General features: G+C 43.7%; 1 protein-coding gene across 10 annotated transcripts in view; it reads left to right on the top strand.

Annotated features, from left to right (window-relative positions):
- The window catches only part of LOC310798074 (calcium-dependent secretion activator 1), a gene marked incomplete at both ends in the record, with an annotated part of 159,682 nt that extends 146,792 nt beyond the window's left edge, over nt 1-12,890 (top strand). For all 10 annotated transcript variants that reach the window (XM_083660564.1, XM_083660559.1, XM_083660561.1 and 7 more), the window contains 2 exons: nt 11,632-11,736; nt 12,720-12,890. In XM_083660564.1, coding sequence (XP_083516690.1) covers nt 11,632-11,736; nt 12,720-12,890 — 276 coding nt within the window. The remainder of the gene's footprint in view (nt 1-11,631; nt 11,737-12,719) is intronic.
- Nucleotides 12,891-15,669: the final 2,779 nt, after the last annotated feature.

Genomic DNA, 15,669 nt, shown 5'->3' on the forward strand with positions numbered 1-15,669 from the left:
TCCTTTGCACTGCAGAGCTACATGTAGCCCTTTCCTTTGCACTGCAGAGCTACATGTAGCTCTTTACTTTGCACTGCAGAGCTACATGTAGCTCTTTACTTTGCACTGCAGAGCTACATGTAGCTCTTTCCATTGCACTGCAGAGCTACATGTAGCCCTTTCCTTTGCACTGCAGAGCTACATGTAGCCCTTTCCTTTGCACTGCAGAGCTACATGTAGCTCTTTACTTTGCACTGCAGAGCTACATGTAGCCCTTTCCATTGCACTGCATGTACCCAGAAAAGCTGTACTGTAAGCAATATATGCAAAGAGGCGAGTAGGTGGATGGGGAGGGGGGAGAAGGAGAGGTGTGTCGATCTCCCCCCCCCTTTTTCCACCAAATCCTGCTGGTGGTGGTCCCCCCTGCCAGGTGCCATGGCTTCCTGGAACATGCGAGGACTCGGGTGTGAACGCCAGCTTCGAGGCGAGGTTTGTGTGCGTGGCAGTGGGTGGGAGGGGTTGGTGGGGGGGGGTGGAGGCTGATTTGCTGGTGGGGTGCGTTGGTGTCAGAAGGGGGCAGGAGGTCGCTCTAGCTGTCTCCTCTGTCTCACTCCAAGGGGGACGGACCGGCAGATGTATGTGTTGCGCTGAGGGGTGTGCGCATATCGCTTGTGTACTGGTAGGGCTTCATCAGCATGTAACTAGGGGTATGATGAACACACACACACCCAAAATACACACAAACGCATACACACATGTAACCCAGTTGAAGCCATTGAAGCTGGAACTCGTTAGAATGTCACAGATTTCATCCCTGTCGGGTTATGGCATTATGTATTCAGAGCCATGTTACGCTTGTTTTGGCTGTCAGCAAGTGCTAGCCCCCTGCTGATCCCCACACAGCCTCCAAAAGAGAGCGCCCCCTGCTGATCCCCGCGCAGCCTCCAAAAGAGAGCCTGTTCTGCTGATTTGCTTTTGTTACTTTCTGCCAAGAGGATCAAAGCGAGAGGAGCCATCACTGTTCATTTGACAAGCTTGGCAAAGCTTCAAGGAGGCGCTTCAACTTTAGCATGAGGCTAACGTGTGGTTCCTACTGTACCGCTTCAACTTTAGCATGAGGTTAACGTGTGGTTCCTACCGCTTCAACTTTAGCATGAGGCTAACGTGTGGTTCCTACCGCTTCAACTTTAGCATGAGGCTAACGTGTGGTTCCTACCGCTTCAACTTTAGCATGAGGCTAACGTGTGGTTCCTACCGCTTCAACTTTAGCATGAGGCTAACGTGTGGTTCCTACCGCTTCAACTTTAGCATGAGGCTAACGTGTGGTTCCTACCGCTTCAACTTTAGCATGAGGCTAACGTGTGGTTCCTACCGCTTCAACTTTAGCATGAGGCTAACGTGTGGTTCCTACCGCTTCAACTTTAGCATGAGGCTAACGTGTGGTTCCTACCGCTTCAACTTTAGCATGAGGCTAACGTGTGGTTCCTACCGCATCATCATTCTGCCCTGAAGGATTGTCACCTAGTCCGGGGCTGAGATGAAACTCTGGCTTTTGGATACGGCCATTTTGGAGTGGAGGGGGTTGGTTTGAAGAGCTTGGATGGTCGCGTGTGGGAGAAGGTGAAGAAGAGGTTGCTCCAGAAATAGTGTGAAGAGCACCTTTTGGAGAAGAAGAGGGATAAGGAGATGGCAAACGAAACAACCGGCTTTCTAGTTGGGATGAAGATGCCACATGATGTGACAGTTGGTAAAGTGAGCAAAGGTCTTACAAGTTTACAAAGGGAAGATTCATTTAGACATTTCCTACAAAGATGAAGTCATGTGACGACATAGGCCTACAAAGATGAAGTCATGTGACGTGATAGAACAATGTGAAGATGAATGTAGCCTCAACAGGCATGTTGCAAGCACGATTTGAAAAGACAAAACAATACAGAAGGTGGACAGACCCCAGATTTGATGCATGGTCTATTAGTTATGACTAGGGATGTTCATCAATTATCGAAAATCGATAATCGATCGTTAAGGATTGGAATCGATCCTGTGGCATTTGGATCGATTTTTTAATTATAAAAAAAAAAGAAAAAACGTTTTTTTTTTTTTTTTTTTTGGACTAGGTTTGGGTGGAATTCGTTCCTCCTCGCCCCACTCCATTGCACAGCCGACTAACGTGAGGTGGAGCTTCATATAGTCTCTAGTTTTCTGGCTGGGCACGGGCCTTTGTGCCAACAAAACTGTTTTAAACATGGGAAATTCACACCGGCATGCGCCGGGGACAGCAGTGTTGGAGAGGAGACACATTGAAATAAAGAGTTCATTGAGGAGAACACGTTGTCTTTCGTATTTTCTGCCATAGGCATTCATTTTGTAAAAAAAAAAAAAAAAAAAAAAAAAAAAATTAAAATATTGAAAATTTTCTAAGTATTAATAAAATCGATGATCGATAATTGATCGTTAATATTCACCGATTATCGATTTTGGAAAATTTTCAAAATGAACATCCCTAGTTATGACTAATGTTGTCTCTCCCGTGACGTCTGTCAAGTAAATCATTTCATGGCAACCATTGTTGCAGTTCAGCACAAAGGTAAGTCAAACTTTCTATTGGACAATATGCCGCTTGTTTCTGATGACTTGGAACTTCAGAAAGGACGAGCCTGGATACTTTACCAACAGAGCCAAACACCTGTTACAGTTACACTGAGGACAAACACCTGTTACAGTTACACTGAGGACAAACACCTGTTACAGTTACACTGAGGACAAACACCTGTTACAGTTACACTGAGGACAAACACCTGTTACAGTTACACTGAGGACAAACACCTGTTACAGTTACACTGAGGACAAACAATGGAGGATTATTGTGATACTGCAGCCTATGTTTGACAGTACTAATAGGAAGGAACAAAAACCAGCAAAAGCCAGACCTTCTATTTAAATCAGAGTCCTGCACCAGGGTCGGGTACCCGAGAGTACCCGCGGGTTACCTGCAAAAAGTTTGCGTAACGAGTAAAAAATATACTTGTATAAATTCACGGGTGCGGGCAGCAGGTAAAAATGAACTAAACGCGGGCGGGTAGTGCTTGAGAAGAACGTAGAGCCATGTATTGTGTTGTGCTCAGACTGAATTCACAGTCACTTACGGTAATCTCATGCATGAAGCAGGCAGTGTGTTTGTTGTTGGCGGAAGTCAGTCTGGTAGTTATCCTAAATTTGGAAACAAATCTTTGTTCATTTTTACTTATAATATTACTGAATGGGTAGCACTCAATTCAGACATTATCTTTTTCAAACCCAGTTCTTATACAGTATATTTAGCCATTATTTGCACATAGCCAATTTTCCAACGGAGCTCCAAGAGAGCGCCACCCAGCCGTGGCTGTGAGATTTGTGACGGAACTACAAAGCCGCTCTGTATACTGTAACATGAAGTCAACCCACAGCAGGACACAAAATGGCCACTGCAAAATGGCCGCAGACGAGAGCTGTGACATCTTGCAAAGTGTAAAGAAGAAGAGGAGGGGAAGAGGAGGCGAGGGAAAGAGGGAGAGCAGCCAGTGAGAGAGGATCAGTCACTCTGGGCCTGGCCTCTCTGCAGGGGGCTGCAGCTCGAGGGCGAGATCACAGGCCTGCTGCCTTCACAGGCACACAGCGACAGATAGGAAGCTGCTGGCACCAGGTCTCCTCACTGATTCACCCTGCACACTGCCTCGCCTCAGACATCTTCTCTTTCCCTCTGTGCAGACCTCTCCTCTTCTCAACCCTCTTCTCGTCTTCTCACACCTTTCTAGGGCAGTTGGTGGTCTTCAACTGAGCACTGAGCCAGTTTTGGTGTGGAGGAATGATTTAGTGCTCTGATGACTCAGTGCTGCTGTAGGTGCAGATTATTAAGTTAATGTGAAAGCCATATTGTCCATGTTCATCTCCATAGCTCCAGTCCAGAGCTAACTGTTGCTAGCATGCAGCTGAAGCTAACTGTTGCTAGCATGCAGCTGAAGCTAACTGTTGCTAGAATGCAGCTGAGACGTTTGCTCCTGCAGCCTTTTTCTTCTTGTGGTTTAGCACTTGCGGTTGTGGCCAAGGAGGGAGAGCGGCTCGTCCACTAATCACTACTAATAGCTTTGGATAAAAGAGGTCGGTGGTTCGATCTCCACCTTCCTCCAGTCTGCCTGTCGAAGTGTCCTTGGGCAAGACACTGAACTCCACATTGCCCCCCGATGGCTGTGCCAGCACCCTAGCTTGCTGCCACCGGTGTATGAATTAGAGATGCACGATTGCAAAATTCTGGGCCGATACCGATGTTTAAAATAATTTGACCGATACGATGTTTTTTTATGCCTTTTTTTTTACAGGGAAACAAAGAAATCTTCGTTATAATTAACACGTTCACTGCCAATGACGTATTAATACGTCAAAAATAATCCAACGGTTGACTGCCAATGACGTATTAATACGTCAAAAAAAATAAAATAAAAAATTTGACCGTGGGATGTGCATCTAACCCTTTTACATCTCTTATATAATTATTGGAGCCACCGAACGTTTACAACCCATTCCACCGAGCCACTAAGTGGCGACAGTGCTCTCCTGACTAGAGGAAGGCAAGCAAAAAGCAGCCATTCTCATGAAAATGGATGGGGGAAAACGCTTTCGTTTTCGCGCTGATTGCTGGCGATGCGGGATTGCAAATTTGCATAATAGATTACAGGTGGAACACACTTTGAAACACGCAGCATAAATATGACCAGAATCGCAAAAGCTTCTCTCAACCAAAACTCCAAGAAGCGAGCGAGTCCATCCAGACTTCCTCAAACAGCGGCCGCGCAGACAGGCAGCAGCAGCAGCAAAGCAGTGAGACTGGTGACAAGCTTGTGACGGCCGCTGCAGCCAAGAAGAACGCCCACGGAGGGAGGAGTTGGAAGCAGAGGGGGGTTTCCTGCTGTTATGGAGGAAATTACTGTTCAAAACTATTGTTTAGATGTCTGACGTCTCTGACGTCTTACTGATGCCAAAAATTAATGGTTAAAGTGACTGTTCTATCGAATTTCACAAAAAGCCGTTTATCTCTGAATAATTTTTCTGACGCTGAAACCATGCTGTATTCAACTGCTAATGCTTACATAACTACTAACTCTACAAACTAACTCTTTTAGACAGAGAAAGCACACATTCTATTAGTTCTTTTGAGATATTGTGTGTTCACAAAATCTTAGCAGAAAAGAATCCTCGGGTCTTGAAAGATGAGCCAGAATCCTCAAAAAAACCCTCTGGCAGAAGCTAACTACAGTAAAAAAAAAACGTCTGGCAGTGAATGTGTTAAATAACTGAGCAGTTTTAAAGTCGAGCTGAACCCAAGAATGACTTTTCTTTTCTTTTAGTTCAAATACCTGGGTATGCAGTGCACCTATTTAATAATGTATGCAAAACAAATCACAACAATCTAATTTCTTTAGTTTTTCACACTTTTTCACATCAAAAGTTCATTTTTCAAGATTTCATTGATAACAGTAATGTACAGTTTGCTGACGTCACCTAGTACTATCAAATTTCTACCCCATTTCAACCAATATCACGACATGCAGCTGTCAATCAAATCTTCATTTCTGGATCATTTTCTCTTCCAAATGAAGTCGAAAATGGCGGCTAGTGCCTGTCATCTGGCAGAATTCCTATCACATAAACTAACTACTAACTTGGCCAATTGTTAGAAACATGGATAAAAAACAAAAACTATAATCTCTAAGAAGAATGCAAAGAAATGTAACTGGCTTGTTAAAACGCGCATTCCAGGGATATCGTATTTACAGCAGCGATAATGGCGCGCGCATCCGAGAGCTTGGTTGTCAGGGGTCGCACTTCGGAGATTCCAGGCCGACGTGCTGCACTCTCCGCTCGGCAACACGAAGGCAGCTGGCTGCCTGCGGCTCGCTGAGCTCCACTCCTCCCGTCAAAAGGCTCTTCCCGAGGGGAGCGCCACAACACACTGAATCCCACTCGATTTAGAGGCGGAACACGCCAGGATTGGCCAAAGACCAATCCAGTCCCCAGAATTGTCAAATAAAATCATCGACATGATACTATGACCCACCTCTCAACCTGTCATCTTAGACAAACTATGTTTTCAGTCTGAAACGGACTCATTATGCACGGGGACTTGAAGAGCAGAGAGCAGACACTTAAAGTCGAACAGGTTCAGTTCGACTTTAAGTGTTTTGAGCCTTTCATGGCACGATCTTTGAATGAGCACAAATTCAATCATACTGTCATGTAATTATGAAACAAACCAATTATGTGACCCAACTAAAGCGCTCCATTCACTCCCATACACCAGCGTCATTTTCCTTGAATTAAACATAGCTAAAAGATGTTGTGTGGTGAGGCTGCACAGACAGCACATGTAAAAAAAAATAGCCAATTAAAGTTTTTTTGTACTGTGTGTGAGCAAAACAAGGCAAGAAGAAAAATGTGGATCTAGCTGTCAAGGAAGTAAGTTGGAGTGTTCAATTTCCGTATATATGGTCTTTGTGCGCAACACACGACCATGCACGCGACATAGGAGAACGCCTAGATTGGGGGGGAGGGGGTTTGTTTCCCCCCGTTTGGGCGTGGTTTCTGAATGATGACGCGCTCCGCATATATATATATATATATATATATATATATATATACTGTATATATACTGTATTAGGGATGCACCGATATGAAAATTTAGGCCGATGCCGATAACCGATATTAACATTGCTGTTATGGCCGATAACCGATATTTACCGATGTCGATATTATCTGTATAAAAACACATTTCTATGATAATAAAATGTTGTACATACTGAAAAACACATGTAAACACTGAATTTGAAAAGGTAATGCATTTCTCTATTTCAAAAACATTTGTAAAAGCCCATAAATCATAGATTTACTGCATTATTTCATCTCAATGTGAAGAATTTGGCTGATACCGATAACCGATAACAACATTGCAACATCGGACCGATACCGATATGTTAAAAAATGACTAACATCGGCCGATACCGATATGATTGCCGATATATCGTGCATCCCTATACTGTATATATATATATATATATATATATATCCCTAGTATGAATGGGTGAATGTCGGCATTGTAAAGCGTTTTGGATAAAAGCGCTATATAAATGCAGTCCATTTACCATTTGCACGCGCACGTTTGTCGCTATTATCAATAAATGTGATTGGATTCTTGTCAAGGCCATTACTACTGGAGCTTTTATCTACTCATTATGATAATACATTGTTTTATCATATCAAAGTCTAGCTTGTGCAACTTTTAAATTACGGATCTCATCCCCCGACCTCCCTAGACACACACACACACACACACACACACACACACACACACACACACACACACACACACACACACACACACTTCTTCCCCCTCTGCCCCAACCACCCCCCCATCCTTTCTGCTCTGACTGTTGAAAGTCAGTCGGCTTCAATTAGTATCAGCCTGCTCTCATCATTACCCATCAATTAGACTCTGGCAACGGCACCGGGCCCACAGAGAACCATCTGCAGCCTCTCAGCTCCGCTTCTGCTGTGGAGAAGGTATAGTCTGAGTTCACTGTGCCTTGGATAGAGGTTAGTGTTTGGAGAAGGTATAGTCTGAGTTCACTGTGCCTTGGATAGAGGTTAGTGTTTGGAGAAGGTATAGTCTGAGTTCACTGTGCCTTGGATAGAGGTTAGTGTTTGGAGAAGGTATAGTGTGAGTTCACTGTGTCTTGGATAGTGGTTGGTGTTTGGAGAAGGTATAGTGTGAGTTCACTGTGTCTTGGATAGTGGTTGGTGTTTGGAGAAGGTATAGTGTGAGTTCACTGTGTCTTGGATAGAGGTTAGTGTTTGGAGAAGGTATAGTGTGAGTTCACTGTGTCTTGGATAGTGGTTGGTGTTTGGAGAAGGTATAGTGTGAGTTCACTGTGTCTTGGATAGAGGTTAGTGTTTGGAGAAGGTATAGTCTGAGTTCACTGTGTCTTGGATAGTGGTTGGTGTTTGGAGAAGGTATAGTGTGAGTTCACTGTGTCTTGGATAGAGGTTGGTGTTTGGAGAAGGTATAGTCTGAGTTCACTGTGCCTTGGATAGAGGTTGGTGTTTGGAGAAGGTATAGTGTGAGTTCACTGTGCCTTGGATAGAGGTTGGTGTTTGGAGAAGGTATAGTCTGAGTTCACTGTGCCTTGGATAGTGGTTGGTGTTTGGAGAAGGTATAGTGTGAGTTCACTGTGCCTTGGATAGAGGTTAGTGTTTGGAGAAGGTATAGTGTGAGTTCACTGTGCCTTGGATAGAGGTTAGTGTTTGGAGAAGGTATAGTCTGAGTTCATTGTGTCTTGGATAGTGGTTGGTGTTTGGAGAAGGTATAGTGTGAGTTCACTGTGTCTTGGATAGAGGTTAGTGTTTGGAGAAGGTATAGTCTGAGTTCACTGTGTCTTGGATAGAGGTTAGTGTTTGGAGAAGGTATAGTGTGAGTTCATTGTGTCTTGGATAGAGGTTAGTGTTTGGAGAAGGTATAGTGTGAGTTCACTGTGTCTTGGATAGAGGTTAGTGTTTGGAGAAGGTATAGTCTGAGTTCATTGTGTCTTGGATAGAGGTTGGTGTTTGGAGAAGGTATAGTGTGAGTTCACTGTGTCTTGGATAGAGGTTAGTGTTTGGAGAAGGTATAGTCTGAGATCACTGTGCCTTGGATAGAGGTTAGTGTTTGGAGAAGGTATAGTCTGAGTTCACTGTGTCTTGGATAGAGGTTAGTGTTTGGAGAAGGTATAGTGTGAGTTCACTGTGCCTTGGATAGAGGTTAGTGTTTGGAGAAGGTATAGTCTGAGTTCACTGTGCCTTGGATAGAGGTTAGTGTTTGGAGAAGGTATAGTCTGAGTTCACTGTGTCTTGGATAGAGGTTAGTGTTTGGAGAAGGTATAGTCTGAGTTCACTGTGTCTTGGATAGAGGTTGGTGTTTGGAGAAGGTATAGTCTGAGTTCATTGTGTCTTGGATAGAGGTTGGTGTTTGGAGAAGGTATAGTGTGAGTTCACTGTGTCTTGGATAGAGGTTAGTGTTTGGAGAAGGTATAGTCTGAGATCACTGTGCCTTGGATAGAGGTTAGTGTTTGGAGAAGGTATAGTGTGAGTTCACTGTGCCTTGGATAGAGGTTAGTGTTTGGAGAAGGTATAGTCTGAGTTCACTGTGCCTTGGATAGAGGTTAGTGTTTGGAGAAGGTATAGTCTGAGTTCACTGTGCCTTGGATAGTGGTTGGTGTTTGGAGAAGGTATAGTGTGAGTTCACTGTGTCTTGGATAGAGGTTAGTGTTTGGAGAAGGTATAGTCTGAGTTCACTGTGTCTTGGATAGAGGTTGGTGTTTGGAGAAGGTATAGTCTGAGTTCATTGTGCCTTGGATAGAGGTTAGTGTTTGGAGAAGGTATAGTCTGAGTTCATTGTGCCTTGGATAGAGGTTGGTGTTTGGAGAAGGTATAGTCTGAGTTCACTGTGCCTTGGATAGAGGTTAGTGTTTGGAGAAGGTATAGTCTGAGTTCACTGTGCCTTGGATAGAGGTTGGTGTTTGGAGAAGGTATAGTCTGAGTTAACTGTGCCTTGGATAGAGGTTGGTGTTTGGAGAAGGTATAGTCTGAGTTCACTGTGCCTTGGATAGAGGTTAGTGTTTGGAGAAGGTATAGTCTGAGTTCACTGTGCCTTGGATAGAGGTTAGTGTTTGGAGAAGGTATAGTCTGAGTTCACTGTGCCTTGGATAGAGGTTGGTGTTTGGAGAAGGTATAGTCTGAGTTAACTGTGCCTTGGATAGAGGTTAGTGTTTGGAGAAGGTATAGTCTGAGTTCACTGTGCCTTGGATAGAGGTTAGTGTTTGGAGAAGGTATAGTCTGAGTTCACTGTGCCTTGGATAGAGGTTGGTGTTTGGAGAAGGTATAGTCTGAGTTCACTGTGCCTTGGATAGAGGTTAGTGTTTGGAGAAGGTATAGTCTGAGTTCACTGTGCCTTGGATAGAGGTTAGTGTTTGGAGAAGGTATAGTCTGAGTTCACTGTGCCTTGGATAGAGGTTGGTGTTTGGAGAAGGTATAGTCTGAGTTAACTGTGCCTTGGATAGAGGTTGGTGTTTGGAGAAGGTATAGTCTGAGTTCACTGTGCCTTGGATAGAGGTTAGTGTTTGGAGAAGGTATAGTCTGAGTTCACTGTGTCTTGGATAGAGGTTGGTGTTTGGAGAAGGTATAGTCTGAGTTCATTGTGTCTTGGATAGAGGTTAGTGTTTGGAGAAGGTATAGTGTGAGTTCACTGTGTCTTGGATAGAGGTTGGTGTTTGGAGAAGGTATAGTCTGAGTTCACTGTGTCTTGGATAGAGGTTGGTGTTTGGAGAAGGTATAGTCTGAGTTCATTGTGTCTTGGATAGAGGTTAGTGTTTGGAGAAGGTATAGTCTGAGTTCACTGTGCCTTGGATAGAGGTTGGTGTTTGGAGAAGGTATAGTCTGAGTTCACTGTGTCTTGGATAGAGGTTGGTGTTTGGAGAAGGTATAGTCTGAGTTCACTGTGTCTTGGATAGAGGTTAGTGTTTGGAGAAGGTATAGTCTGAGTTCACTGTGTCTTGGATAGAGGTTAGTGTTTGGAGAAGGTATAGTCTGAGTTCACTGTGTCTTGGATAGAGGTTAGTGTTTGGAGAAGGTATAGTCTGAGTTCACTGTGTCTTGGCTTGCAGAGGTTGGTGTTTGGAGAATGTATAGTCTGAGTTCACTGTGCCTTGGCTTGCAGAGGTTGGTGTTTGGAGAATGTATAGTCTGAGTTCACTGTGCCTTGGATAATGGTTGGTGTTTGGAGAAGGTACTGTATATGCTGAGTTCACTGTGCCTTGGATAATGGTTGGTGTTTGGAGAAGGTACTGTATATGCTGAGTTCACTGTGCCTTGGCTTGCAGAGGTTGGTGTTTGGAGAAGGTATAGTCTGAGTTCACTGTGCCTTGGATAGAGGTTAGTGTTTGGAGCAGATTTGTCTAAATAGAGCAATGGAAAAGGTCAAGGTTGAAGCCTGTTACACGGCGGTAACTGATAGTAACGGGTCTCTAGAATGGAATGCTGAGGGACACCACAGCGTGGCTACTGAAAAGGATACAGTAGGCCAACATTTTGGGAGATTGGCCTATTTGCCATATTGCCGGCAGTAAATGTAGAATGTGGATGACTTTATCTTCACTGTGCGTGCCCTACAAAGAGCGGTACAGCCCTCACTGCTACTAGATTATCACTACAATGGCAGTATATGGAACAGCTGCCTATCCCGAAACACTCACATGTACATGTTGTGACTCATGTACTCGCCACGCAATGAAATAACAATCCAAAGTTACGGGAAACGGTCATTTTCGAAGTAAGTTCAAAGTAAAAAAGAGTAACCGAACTAAGTAACCAAAGTTACTTCCTTGTTTGCCATGAGGCGCATGCGCTGTACTGATGACTGCACACAGCGCATGCGCCTCGTGGCAAACGAGGAAGTAACAGACAGACAGATATACAGTATACCTTGAATTAGTAGAGATATCCGATGATGATTAATCTGTGTGTGTGTGTGTGTGTGTGTGTGTGTGTGTGTGTGTGTGTGTGTGTGTGTGTGTGTGTGTGTGTGTGTTGCAGCAATGGTACACCAGCACTATGAACCTCCTAGGAACATGGCTGACTGACCGTATGGACCTACAGCTCCACCTCTATCAGCTGAAGATCCTCATCAGGGTTGTCAAGGTGAGGATGGAGGAAAATGTAACTATTGTTTAAAAAGGGGGGGACTTCCCATATTATAGAGGGTAGGATCCCATAATGAGACATACTTTTATGCCAGGAGTCATTTTGCTTAAATATCTCATTTAGGAAGAAAACACTTTTAACATGGTATCCAATTGTTAAAATTGTTAAAACACAAGTCTGGAAAATAAGTAAGCTAATGAAGCACCTTGCATGGTCCTGCCTTGCTAGCTAAATATTCACCTGTGTTCGTGGATCTTCATCTTCACACTCTTCACACTCTTCATATTTAGTGTTCAAAGCGGATCTGAACCCTGATCAACATACAGACTGATTGAAATGCTAATCTCAGTTGGGGGGGAAATGCAATGTGTGAACGCAGCCTTATTACTCTTTAGATGGTGTCTTTGAGTTTTCCATGTTTCCAGTGAATGAATTAATGGTCGTATCCAACAACATGTTTCCTGAAGCTGTTGCTATTAAACTATTTGAAAAGTGCTAATCTTAGGACTCTAAGATGATTTAGTTCTATAATACGATTAAGATATTTCACCTCAGACAAAATGTTCAATTATGTAATTTAGAAGTAATAATTTTAAATTAGTTTTAACAAATAATATGTCTTTGTATACTGTAGATGCAGAGTAATGTTCAGTTTAAATACAGTCTAAAATGAATCTTACTTGCAATTTGCCGGCTAGCTGAGAGAAAAGCATATTATTGGCTGGAGGTTGTATACAAATACACGAAGCACAAACAAATAAAACGTACACATGTGTGAACTTGCTTCTTCTGTATCAACTCTATAATCATCTAAGTTGATGTTTTGTGAGAAGGGTTAGTGGGGTACTCATGGTTCATATCTGACCAGTATAAAGGTCAGAATAAAACAGCATCTTCTTCCTCATAACACCTGTACCACGATGCTTCCTTCCATTCCGACTCTGTCCAAACCTGTTGTTTCTGATCTCTTTGTCCTTTAGAAGAAGTACCGTGACTTTCGCCTGCAGGGGGTGCTGGACTCCACTTTGAACAGTAAGATGTACGAGACGGTGAGAAACCGGCTGACTCTGGAAGAAGCCACTGCCTCGGTCAGGGAAGGAGGGATGCAAGGCATCTCCATGAAGGACAGCGACGAAGAGGATGACCACTAGACCAAAGGGCCGTGCGACACTGGCCCGATTTGGGAACTGACCAATAGAAAAGCTTTTCAGAGGGTGAGCGGTCTGCGGCCTGAGAACCCACGCAGCCTTTCCACGCAGGCACATTTATGTTTGCCCAATCAACAGAATTGATTGGCCAAACATGATCGAACTTGTACGTTCTCCCCAAACATTTGCTATTTTGTTTTTATTCCCACAGCAGTTCCACATTCTCTGTAATAACTGATGCATGAGACGGGACAAAGTAGAGTGGACTGAAATGCATTTTGTGTGTAGAAAATACCAATACCTGTACTTCATATTTGGCTTATAATATATGACCTTGTTCAATCATATATTGTATATATTGAGATACAATATATGAACCTGAAATGGAATCAACAAAAGCAATCATATTGTTAACTACAGTACCTTGCACAAACGAATGCCTTGTCGACCCCATATGAACGTGATACACAAGCAGAGTAGTTTGCGATGGGCTGGGACGTCCCGAAAACAGCCACAAGGAGAGGACTATGGAGAGGAGCGTGTTTGAGACAAGCATAGAAAACAAACTAAAAACTAAATGCAGATGAATGCATGTCACAGTGAACCCTTTTGAAGGAATGAAAAATGTAATGTAATGTTGTGCAACCCAACATGTCAAGAGTCTTTATATGGGAGCGTTAAAATAGCTTTGCCTCCACAAGTTTTCTTTGGTATTTTTTCATGTTGGTTTGCTCCAAGAAGTGCTAAAGCATGCCAGTGATCCAGGCCAGTATAGGATGGTTCCAGGAGAGAGGGTGATCCTCAAAAGTGAAGCCAAAACATATCGATCGCCCCCCTGGTGGCTGGCTGCAGTATCTCACTACTATAATGAGGCGGAGGGCTCCACGTGCGGCGCACAATTGCTCATGCGCAGTTGAGCAGCACGAGCGCACGAGGCAAGCTAGAAACGATTTCTAGTAGGTCTTAAATCTCACCCCCTCTGTGTTAGACATGAGCCAAACTAAAATATTTAAGTACACATCAAATACATTTCCCCCAAAAATGGTTTCTGTCATTTTAGGTCGTTCTTATCATGCCGATGTATGTTCAACTGCAAGTTTTTCTGATATTGTTCTTAAATAGCTATTGGACAATATGAAAAGGGCTGATTGACAGCTTTGACAACGACTCTCAAACCTCCGCCAGACGGTGGCATGGCTGAGGGGGCTCAGCCCGACTCTACTGCACAGACTCCGGTTGCAAATGACGTCACACGAGCAAGATGGCCGCTCACTGAAACAAGATATTTTGTTTTCACTTTTGCATAGCGGTAGGAAGCGGTGACGCGTCGTCCATATCATATACAGTCAATGAACAAAACGCAGGAATGGTATCTTCTGCACTCAAACAAAATGAGAAATCAAACAAAGCGAGGGAACGAGCTATACATACATTATATTGTGTGTTTGAATCCAATAATAAGAATGCGATCACGCTGAATCTTTCAGGAAGTGTAAAGAGCGCCCCCTGCCGGTGACCTAAGCGAAGCAGATTTTTGAGCTAGGTAATTAGGGCCAACTAAATGGGCAAAAAATGTATGGCCAAAATGAGTCAACACAGATTCAGCACCATGGAGAGCTCCATTCGTTAGCTACGTGTCAGAGAGTGAGGGTGATGCGTGCAGAGAGTGAGGGTGATGGTGATGCATGTCAGAGAGTGAGGGTGAGGATGATGCGTGCAGAGAGTGAGGGTGATGCGTGTCAGAGGGTGAGGGTGATGCGTGCAGAGAGTGAGGGTGAGGGTGATGCTCAGAGAGTGAGGGTGATGCGTGTCAGAGAGTGAGGGTGATGCATGTCAGAGAGTGAGGGTGAGGGTGATGCATGTCAGAGAGTGAGGGTGAGGGTGATGCGTGTGCCCTTTACAAACTGCCTGAAGGGAAATCCACCCCCGACAACACAAATGGTATCTCCGAGTTGAAATACACACTATGGTCTCACTTAGGTTGTAAGGTTGTAAGCCAGCCCCAAACCCCTTTGACATTTTCACTTCCTAGGTGTTTTTAGCAACACATTACATACCCCCAGCACAAGTGTTTCATCTCAGTTATATATTTATGGATCTGTTTTCTTTTCACATTTAATTGTATTGTTTATTTATACATTCTATTTTAGTTCAAATAGCATTTTAATATTAGAGTTTATTCATTCATTTGTTCATTTTTATAATGGCTAATGGGGAAGTAAAGTCTGCCTGTCTCTCTCCCTCTGTCACTGTTGTTTTATATACTGTGTTCTTAGAGTCGTATGTTGCCCTGTGTGCACGTAGGCTACTGCATGTCCCAGGTATCCATTCACCCAACGTCTTTTTGTCCTCTGTGTAAAGTGAGTGGTGGAGTCGTCATGCTTCTGCCTTCTAGGAGAACCCACTCGGGACACGAAAATCCAAATAAAGGTGAATGACAAACATGGAAAGCACCTGTCTTTGTTTTTGTAGCTTCAAATGAGACTGCAAATGCTGTTGAGTTCCAGTTACTTGGTAAAACATGGACAAGGACTTAAGCACTTAAAGTGGACAGGGACGTTCTGTCACCAGACTGCAAAAAATACATCTTTGTAATCCGTGCCACTGACCTCCCCCAGAGCTGCATTTTCTTAAGAATGAGAGTCAGTTTTGAGATTAATGTCGTGGATTAAGGCATCAATCATCTTGAGAGTTGATATTAGTGCGCAGAAGGAGATTGAAAGAATCGCCAGGGATCAAATTAAGAACGACCAAAAAACAAATCAAGAGACCAAGATGGAAG

The sequence above is a fragment of the Poromitra crassiceps genome, assembly GCF_964638095.1.
Source record: "Poromitra crassiceps genome assembly, chromosome: 25".
In the NCBI taxonomy this organism is placed as follows: Eukaryota; Metazoa; Chordata; class Actinopteri; order Beryciformes; family Melamphaidae; genus Poromitra; species Poromitra crassiceps.